Below are 10,072 nucleotides of genomic sequence, written 5' to 3'. Positions count from 1 at the left end.
GTCAAAAAGAGTCACAATGTTATGAGCAAAACTTTTCCCAACAACAAAGTTCTGAAAATATGCTTCTGAAATAGTGAACTCGTATTTTTAAGAAAAAAGGAGAACAAATGGAGGAAAGTCAAATAAATTTGAAATATTTTGTGATAAAACAAGCACAGTAATTTTAATAGAATGAATTTGTAATACAGGGGGCATCCTAACCAGATGCCCGGGCCACCTCATCTGGCTCCTCTCGCTGCGGAAGAGCAGCGGCTCGACTCACCCCGTTTTTTGTTTTTTTTATAGGAGAGCCCGGAAACCCTGCGGAGGAAACTCACTTCGGCCGCAAGTATCCGTGATCTTGTTCTTTCGGTCACGACCCGCAGCTCGAGATCATAATTGAGGGTCAGAATGCAAAATCGAATTTATTATATTATTCAACCTTTTGGAATTATGTCCAAAAAGTTTAACATTGGTTTCTTCGGACCATTGCACATTTTCCCCCAGGTGTTTACGAAAAAGAGGACAGACCTATTCAAGTAGCCCAAACATGTGAAGAAGACGGGTGAGTGTCAGATGGCAGCGAGGCGCTGGAAAAACAGGGGAGCATAATGGAGGGGGGAGTTACAGAGCGGTGGAAGGAAATCAATGCTCCCTGTGCGATCCATACAACTCTCGATTATGCTGCTGCAGCTCTCGAGGAGCTGAACGGGGACGACGCGAGGAAAGAGCAAGAAGTCGGTTCCCAACCCTGCCGTGGCGCAAAACCCTACTTTCACATCCTTGAAACTGGTCAGTCGAAAAAATTTTCTCATGTAAAATACCCAACAACAACAAAATTCTGTCTTTTTAAATGAAGGAAAATGGTACTCTATGATATTGTACTTTGTAAAGACATACACTACTCACAAAAAAAAAAAAAAAAAAAAAAAAGACATTTAAGTCTGTATGTGCCTTGGTTCAATTAAGGTCAGTAAACACTGAGCCTGCACGGAAAACCGGACAACTGGGGGAATTCTGTATCCATCAATACCAGTGCTTTTCATGAGAAAGTGAGCAAAATGGCAATATTTTACTGTATAGATAGATAGATAGATATTTCGTCCAGTACTTGAATAATTGCCCCCACACACCCTTTTTTCTTTTAAATCCTAACATGCGCTTTATTCTCATTTATGAGGGCTGAAATTCTATCCTTAAACTACATACGTTGGTCCTCAGTTTATGGTATAAACTCTGTAAAAAATTTGACGCATAATAAGTTTTTGCTAAATGATTAGCATTCGTGATTAGCTTTAGCGCGCTGGCGGTTAGCATTCGCGATAAGCATTAGCACGCTACCGATGACCATATTAGGGGGGAGACAAAAATAAAAAATTCCCATTCAGATCACTTATACATAATGTTATTTGTGCGTTACACATTTAAAAATGTCTTAAAATCACTTACAGACGCTCCTGTCGTTTACACTGGGCAAAACTGCATGCATCTGCAACAAATGTCCGTGCGGTAAACAAGGACAATGGCCAAACAGGTCCGGGCGGCGCATATTGGTTCCGGGAAGCGCAAATAATGCTTTTATTTTATTATTATTTTACGTTTTATTGCCTCGAAGCAAAACATTTTGCGTAGGCCAATTTTTATGGTCGATTGAGCCGAGCTAGCCGATTTTCCTTCACAGCCATAGTCGTGAGTCTTCACCGTGATGGATGTTGTAAGGCATCTGGTGGGCCGCAGGTAGCAAAGGCTAATTATGGCCTCATTGACATTGTCAAACACAAGCAATATTCATAATTGATCATGGCTGTGTTTCCCCATTACTCGTATTGATCCTCGCACGACTTGTTTTTAAGCTGCTGAGCAAGATACGCGTAAGGAAAAACACGCTGTGATGTCGATCAATACCTTTTCTTCTTTTGAACATTTTGATCTTTTTTTCCGCCCCCTAAAGAGAAAGCAAGGTTTTTATATTTCATGTGTAATTCTATTCACCCCGAAGATTTGCAGGGGCGACGCAAACTTAGCCAACATGAACATCATCAGCAAACATATGCTCACCGATGTCATGTTTTGCAGGAGCAAGAAACCCTAACCTTGGTTTGAAACACTAATTCTGAAACCAGAACTTAAAATCGAAACCCAGATTTCAAAAACTAATTTGAAACCCTGACCCTGAAATCGTAAACCTGATCCCACTTCTGTCTTTCTTTTCCTCTTTACACTGCCATTTGGTTTATCCCAAAAATTGGAACCACGCGGCGTAAATGCAGCCTCGAAAACACACCACACGATGATTAAAAGCTGTCAAACGCATCATCATAAAGTGGTTCTTATTTGGACATTGGACAGCAACGGTATATCGTAACACATCGATGTGTTGCCCCATCGCGCACACTCTCGCTCGCTGTAGATTATGATCTTCTCTTACTGTATGGCCTCTCTCTCTCTCTCTGTTTCCCTTCCGAGTAAAAGTGATCAATTGATCTCGATCCTGCTCGGTAAGCCAGCAGTGAATTGAAAGATCGGAGCGTCGGCCGCCTTCCGCCGATTCAAATGAGTCATCGGCGTGCTTTGAGATTGCATTTATTTATGCTGTGGAGCAAAACGGCACATGTGTGTACTATAGTAGATCATGTGTGATAGTGTCTGGACAAGTTTTACAAGCCGCTCGCGGAATAAGGCACGTGCATACACAGACCCCAAGTGGTGGTCAAGCACCTGTCCTTTTGTCCTGGATGAAAAGACTCCCCTTTTTGCCCATTTTTTCTACATTCAGATATTTAAAAAAATAATAATAATAACGTTACCCTCTCTGTTATCAATGTGGTATATGCGCAACCTACGTACGCACTTTGCAACGCGGGTAAAAGCACTTCCTCCTCGCTCGGGTGAATGGGGAACATGCTTGTTAGCATAAAATACACAGTAAGTCAGCTATCCCGTGCTCCGAATTGGTCATGTGAAGTTCCGCCTACCAGGAACTCTTGAGGGGGGGGGGGCGAGATGTGCTGATGAATGCTGATTGGTTGATACATACGTCTGTCAGAGTCACATCTTAACTTTTCACATTTCCCAGAGCCGCCATTTCTGGAAGTAAAGGAACCCAGGCTTTCTGTCTGCTTGGTTTGTATGTTTGTAAGTGCACCAATAAAAAAAAAAAATGCAATGTACAATGTGTTATTTTCTTTTATTCAAAAATCGGTCATACAAACACATTTACAGACACCAAATACTTCAACCTGTTGCATTAAATTTATATTTATTTATCCCGTTTAAGATAAGGGATTTGCAATGCCAACCTGGCTGCGGACAACAGAGTAAGACAAAGCAAAAATAAAAGCAAATTCATATACAGTACAAAGTTTACAATGTGACATACGTAGTTCCAAGTTACACACATAAATACATGAACCTTTCTTTGCTCCCAGGAATGAAAAGTTCCTGAGCCGGTTGGTGGAAAACCACAAACAGACGACACAACGACCAGAGACACAAATAGGGAGGCTCCGCTCCCTACGTTGCAAGGGTGAAGCGAATAAATAGATAAGACTCCGAAAGGCCGAGAAGACGGCCGCAAAAACAAAAATCACAAAAACTGTTAGTTTGGGTTAGCACAAAAAGCACGGGATGGGTGTTTGGCAAGCGTCCCGAATGGAACCTAAACTAACCTTTTTGAGGCTCGTAAGCCCATTTCTTGGTCACGCTTGTTAAGAAGACGGAGGTGGCTTTCAGCGAAAGAGCCACGCTAAAGCTAATTAGCCGCTGACAGCCTCGTTGCCGCCCACGTGTTTCGCAGGAAGCCAGTTAGCATATTTGTCTTTTTTCTCCACGATGTTTTTGAACCACGCACACACAAAGAAAGAAAGAAAAACAAGCACTGCGAGTTGGCTGCTTCGCCGTGGATTTGCTTAAAAAAAAACAACAACAAAAAACATATTTTGAAATGCAGACGATACCGTTTACACAACTAGGCACTAAATCGATTTCACAAATACTGCTTACAAAACGAGTGGGATTCTTCATTTTGTTGGCCTGTTTCCACGGAAAAGTGCAATGTTGTAAACCCTACTTTGAAACCTTAACATGACAGCTTAACCCAGGCCTTCAAGCCCTAATTTTAAAACTAATGTGAAACCTTAATTTGAAATCCTAACCCAGGCTTAAAACCCTAACTTGAAACCTAAACAACTAAAATGAATTGCCGTATAATTTACAGTTAATTTACACCAGTATATCACAGTATTTTATAATAATTAAATAGTCATCCCTTGCAGGTAAATTTACAGTTAGTCATAAAAAAGAACACATTTAACAACGTTGAAATAGTATTTTTTAACGATGAGAGTAAAACACTTCAATAGTCATCTCTCCCAGGTAAATAAACAGTTAACATGAACAAACTGTAATCCGGTATATGTAACCTCCTGCATACATTCAGCACTTAAATTGAAAATGATTTGCAAATCATTGTATTCTGTTTTTATTGACATTTTACACGTTGTCCCAACTTGTACTTCGACTTAACCTTGGCCCAGATTTCACACTGCGTCAGCACGTTTGTGATAAAATTCAGACAAGATCATCCATATTTCAGCATACTGTATATATATATATATATATATATATATATATATATATATATTATTTTTGTTTGACAATTTTGATTGATGGTGAGCTGTTAGATTTTTTTATCTAAATTTATCAAATTTATCGAGATTCGCCCCAGCAAAGGTTGGGAAACGCAGAGGTGGGACCAAAAAAAAGTGGGCTCCAGTGACACCTACTGGTCAAAAAGTGATACATACACTCGGAGAGCGTGTGCTTTGAGTCATACAACCATTTCTGACGTCACTGAACGAGTTTAACCTACAGTTTCTGCAAAAATGAGCATCAGAAAAAGTTTGTTTTGAAGCCTGCATGACGATTTTTAGGGGTCTCTTTCAGAGAAGCGGACAATGTGACTGCGTCATTTTATGTTAAGAACAAGAAACTTTTTTTTTTTTTCCCCCCTTCATCTTATTATGAGACACCTCAAACAACTCAAAAACATCACAAATGACTCAAACGCAAATGCATCAGAGGATCATAAAGGATTAAAAGCGCTATAAACCGGAAATGGTCAGCAATTGTACTTTGAAATTGATGCGACCTATTTCCGGGCTCTTTTGGGCTTCATTTGGCATCGTGCTTTAATTACAACTTGACGGACAGTCGGTAAGTCCCGCACACTTGTTGGTGAACCTTTTAACAAGAGAATGAATCCGATATGCATTTAACACTCTTGTATCATTTTCGCAACATCATGGAAAAAGTATGCTTGCAAAGACGGGAACAAAAGTGGGAGCCCAGCTCAAAGGTTTTTGGTTTTTTTGGGCGATTTTGGTGATACCAAAAAGTGAACGGTATAAATGTGTTAAACTAACAGAACACTGCATCTTTTTTTCGGGAGGGGGCACATTGACCCATTTTATATATATTTAGAAGTTACGAAATACTCAGCACTTGAGTAATGAAAACCAATATCTTTATTTGTTAATAAAGTATTTATTCCTACTTTAACACTTGCCATTTTTAACGGATGTTTTATGTACTGTTGTTTTTAATTGTATTATATGATTTCTTATAACTAAGTTGGCACAGTAATCTTGGGTGCCCTGAAAGGCGCCTATAATTCAATGAATGATGATGATGATAATTATTATGATAGGTGGCACAGTGGGCGACTGCGTGGGTTTCCTCCCGCACTCCACAAACATGCATACTGGGCTAATTGAAGACTCGAAACTGCCCGTCGGTGCGGATGCGAGGGTGAACGGTTGGTTGTCTATGATTGGCTGGCGACCGGTTCAGGGTGTCGTCCAGAGTCGCCCGGGATAGGCTCCAGCGCGCCCGTGACCCCAGTGAGGGAGCGAACACAGCTCTGTAATACGTCAGCGCCACAAAGTCAGATCTCGGCCGTACGTCTCGTGTGACATACTGTGTGATGATTGGCCCACGGGCCTGTAGGTTGCCCGACCCTGGCCGAAGGGGTCTGACTGTTTCCTATTTGTGCCTCAGCTTAGGCTGCTCAAAAGGATGTCGACGCGCATAATCTTGAAAAGCAAATTGTGCGTCTTGGGCATGGCCACCTCGGCCGTCGTCATCTTGTTCTTCTGGATGAGCGAGGTGAGGACTGGTCCGTTGCACCTCCACGCGGTCACACGGCCTCCCGCCGCGTGCCCCGGGCGGGTGAGCGAGGAGACCATCACCCGTCTGAACGGCACCGAGCACCTGCTGGTGTCGGCCTACGCGGACGGGAGAGAGCGCGGCGAGGAGGTGCGCATCATCGCCATCTTCAAGAGGGACTCGGTGCAGAAGCTGAATTGCGTCTCGTGCTGCCAGGGCTGCGTTTCCGCCGAGAGCCCGGCCAGGGTTCTAGTGCATCGGGATCACTTTGGTTTCCCCTACGGCGCCACCTCCGTCCTGTGTCAGGCATCGGTGGGCTGCCGATGGTCGCACGTGGCTCTGGTGGCGCCCGAAAACCACACCGACGTGGGGAACCTGATGTGGCTGCCTATCAGGAACTGGAAGGAGGCGGGACAGGAAGAGAGAAGGCTGCCGTACAACTTTACAGTGTGCATGTCCGTCCTGTTTGGAAACTACAACAACGCCCTACAGATGGCGCAGACCCTGGAAACGTACAGGTCAGCATTTCTCGTCTGGGGGTCTCGGGGCCTCGGCGGTTGGGTTCGCTCCGTTACGACGCGATAGCGTTCAAAACAATTACGACGCGCTCCAATTCCAATACGATGCAATTCACTGAAATTCTGATCAAACACACTAAAAGCACAACATGATGGACGAGGATTACAATCAGTACAATTGTGCTATGATTCACTACATTTAGTCACGGTCTCATCCCTCCAATCTTGGTCTCAGCGCTCGTTAGAAACACGAAAGCACGCGCGGGCACACAAAGTGTGAAACCCCAAAACTGTGTATATTTCCTTTCTTGTGTTTGTATTGAAAAAGAAATGTGTTCTTAACCCCCTCCTGGTATGTTCCTTTCGGATTTGTGACAGGGGCTCATGTTTTGTTTCGTTTATCTCAAAATGGAACCAGCATTTTATTACAATCCAATTTTTGTTGTTTTGAATGAAAAGGACATTACATTTGGAATATGATAGGATTATCGCGTGTGGCCTTGACCGACTTGAATAAACCGACTTTCGACTTCATGAAAAAATGTTTGGTATTTGACTATCCTTGGTCTCAACTCGGTCACCACCACTCAAAGGTTTTGGTCTCTACTCAAGTCCCCAAAGTCTATTTAGACTGTCCGGACATGTCTACTCCCTCAGGCTGCTCGGCGTGGACAAGGTGGTGGTCTACAACTTCAGCATCGGTCCGGAACTCGCCCGCCTACTGCGCAGCTACAGCCAGGAAGGCTTCGTGGAGATCATTCCTTGGCCTATCGACAGGCATCTGAAACCCGCTAGCGCCTGGAGATTCTCAAACGGCGTAGGTGACCTGGAGTACTTCGGTCAGGTAGTCGCGCTGAACGACTGCCTCTACAGGTCCATGGAGCGGTCACGGTACATCATGGTCAACGACCAGGACGAGATCATCATGCCGTATCGGCACGATGACCTGATGTCTATGATGAGCGAGCTCCAACGGCAGCATCCCGACGTACGGTATTTTGGATACTCAAGCCGGTTTGGCGTCGACGTACCTGTAACGATACGTATTGGCGACAGTGGGGCCCCGAAGCGTACAACCCAGCACTGGCGATAAACCGAGACTTTCATTCACAGCGAGCGTAATCGATTGTAAAACCTAAAACATCGACAACAAAAATGTTGACACGCGAACAGATCCGAGAGCGACGCGAACAGACTACTTAGATGAGCGGAGCACAACCTGACGCGGATTGTCCGAACCAAAGTGCAACGAGAAAACTCAACTGAGGTCTAAAATATTTCATTCACAATCATTTTTCATAGTGATGTACAGTGAGATGCTGTAGCGTAGCTACATAAAAGCGGTGAGCGGCGCTAAGCCGGTGCTGGCCGGTAGACTTGCAGTCCAGAGTTTTCTTTCGATGAGCTTCGTGTGCTAAATCATTAAATCAAGATAAATCATCGGAAAACTTTTTCCACTATTAGTGTGACCTCGAATTTGATCGTGACAGTAGCGACACGTACACACTTGATCTTGTGTATCCTCCAGGTGAGTGAGTTTCACATCGAAGCCCACAGATTTCCCACAACGATGGTGGAGCCCAATGGTACGTTCCAACTACCTCAGTGGGAAGGCGTGCCGGGAATTAATATCTTGCGGCACATCTACTCGTTGAAGCCAAACGGACTTAATCGCAGCCTCGGCAAGAGCATCATTCGGCCAAGGTACGCCCCGCAGACCACAACGGGCGCCGTTTCACAAACTAATATGAAATTTGCCCCGGTATTTGTGCATGTATATTGGGCGCGCATACCATTTCTTCCACCATCGGAATTTTGTTGCAAAGCGCGAGAAAAGGTGACAAAATGACACAACTGTTTATAACTAGCAAAGCTGTGGGTGATTGACGGGGGAGAAGCACTTAGGTGGCGTCAGCCGTGCAGCACGGTGGACCAGCTCGGTCCGGGCTCCAACGAAGTTGAAAGTTTCACTTTTTATTGTAAATATTATCTAAGCTAAGTGTTGTAAATCCTTCAGTGAGTCAGTCCTTATTGTATGGCCGTTTATGAACGCACACTTCGGTATGAATAATTAACCCACAACGCATTAGGCGCTTGACGCGCCAGCAAAACTGTATTCTGAATGTGTAAATAAAAAAAGTAACAACAATCAGATACACTTAACAATACAACAAACTGGAAAAAATCTTCCCCCCCCAACCCCTGTGGGGTGTTCATATTTTTGTATCACAGACGTACCTGAAATGTGATCAAATTTTCCATTTTGATGGGCAAACATTCTTTCACTTTTCCTTTTTCAGGTTGGTGAAAGAGACCTCGGTGCACCAGACGAATAATAAATTCGGGACAACCTATTATGTCCCACCGAATGTGTGTCGGATCATTCACATCCGCGATGATCCGCCCTCCCCGCACTTCACTGTGGACCGGAGACTGTGGGACTTCCAGAAAAAACTGATCCCCAACTTGGAATATAGTTTGAAGAGAGCGGGGCTGATTAAAACGTAATTCACGAGTTCGAGGTGCATCACAATAAATGACAATTACAAAACCTCATCAATCAAAAACCAGCCCCAAGCCAGTGCAAACTGTAGGCCGGTCCCAAGCGAGGACATCCGGCTTAAACCTTTGCCAAACAAATACGAACGTTCATCCAAAGAATTCCATACCGGATCGGAATTCTGTACTCAGAATCTGTTTGAAACTGGATATAGTTGTTAGAATTTCAGAGCAACAGGTGTACTTCAAAAACTGCTAGTTATATGAGTATTTAAAAAAAAAAAAAAAAAGTGATGAGGAAGCAGTTGGCTTTGTTACCTTGAATGTGATTACATGGACCTTTTACATTATTGGATACCAAGAGCACAAATGTATATAGTGTTTAGCTTCCTATATTTCATTACTATTAAGTCATATCTGTACTCATAATTAGGGCTAGGAGGTGATCATTTTTGTTTTGACTTCATCACACTATTGAACATGTACACTGGAACATTTATTTTCTTTGACTTATAACCTTATATGGTGTTGATTTGTTTTTGTATATGTTCAATAAAGACATGAAATGGGGGAAAAGACGGAGGCCTACTTCACTGCGCTAGCTTAAGTAAAAAAATGTGTTTGGGGTGCAAACTTTGTTAAGTGCTCTCAAATACGAATAGTGCTGCCAACTGTATTGCATGCATGTTTGTTACATAAAACAGTTTTGCTTTGTAAGCAACTTTGTTCTTCACATTGACAGACAAGGCAGGTAAAATTGGGACACCGGGTGCGAGGATTAATTAAGACAGAGAGCAAATTGCACGGAAATAGGAAGAGTAATAAAACAAAAGGATGATGAGCCTTTTGAGGAACACAGAGTAAGAATGACAACTGTATTCAAGACTCACAGCAGCCTGCAGGAGGATGGA

General features: G+C 43.3%; 1 protein-coding gene and 1 long non-coding RNA gene across 5 annotated transcripts; both read left to right on the top strand.

The window, feature by feature from the left end:
- The first annotated feature begins 307 nt into the window (after positions 1-307).
- Positions 308-3,105, top strand: LOC133413137 (uncharacterized). The gene is made up of 3 exons (XR_009769835.1): positions 308-384; positions 487-544; positions 673-3,105. It is a non-coding gene; the product is annotated as an uncharacterized LOC133413137 (long non-coding RNA).
- A 2,000-nt stretch (positions 3,106-5,105) lies between these two features.
- LOC133413243 (glycosyltransferase family 92 protein F59C6.8-like) lies at positions 5,106-9,823 on the top strand. Of its 4 annotated transcripts, none has more exons than XM_061697352.1 (6): positions 5,161-5,193; positions 5,687-5,936; positions 6,042-6,662; positions 7,320-7,650; positions 8,191-8,366; positions 8,963-9,823. In XM_061697352.1, exons 3-6 carry the CDS (start codon positions 6,055-6,057, stop codon positions 9,168-9,170), a joined length of 1,323 nt encoding a protein of 440 aa, XP_061553336.1. In that variant the 5' UTR covers positions 5,161-5,193; positions 5,687-5,936; positions 6,042-6,054; the 3' UTR covers positions 9,171-9,823. The 4 variants fall into 4 exon arrangements, with proteins under 4 accessions (XP_061553334.1, XP_061553335.1, XP_061553336.1 ...); XM_061697353.1 differs by having other exon boundaries at positions 6,037-6,662; XM_061697350.1 differs by lacking the exon at positions 5,687-5,936 and having other exon boundaries at positions 5,106-5,193; positions 6,037-6,662.
- The last annotated feature ends 249 nt before the right edge of the window (positions 9,824-10,072 follow it).

Source organism: Phycodurus eques, chromosome 14, assembly GCF_024500275.1.
Source record: "Phycodurus eques isolate BA_2022a chromosome 14, UOR_Pequ_1.1, whole genome shotgun sequence".
NCBI lineage: Eukaryota > Metazoa > Chordata > Actinopteri > Syngnathiformes > Syngnathidae > Phycodurus > Phycodurus eques.
Note: the sequence above shows the minus strand (reverse complement) of the source record. Positions and strands in the feature narration are given on the sequence as shown.

Excerpts from the sequence above, each read along its gene's own strand:
- LOC133413243 (XM_061697350.1), top strand. The coding sequence starts at position 6,055 with ATGTCGACGCGCATAATCTTGAAAAGCAAATTGTGCGTCTTGGGCATG. Across the intron at positions 6,663-7,319 it reads CAGACCCTGGAAACGTACAG|GCTGCTCGGCGTGGACAAGG; the intron begins GTCAGCATTTCT and ends CTACTCCCTCAG. Across the intron at positions 8,367-8,962 it reads AAGAGCATCATTCGGCCAAG|GTTGGTGAAAGAGACCTCGG; the intron begins GTACGCCCCGCA and ends TTCCTTTTTCAG.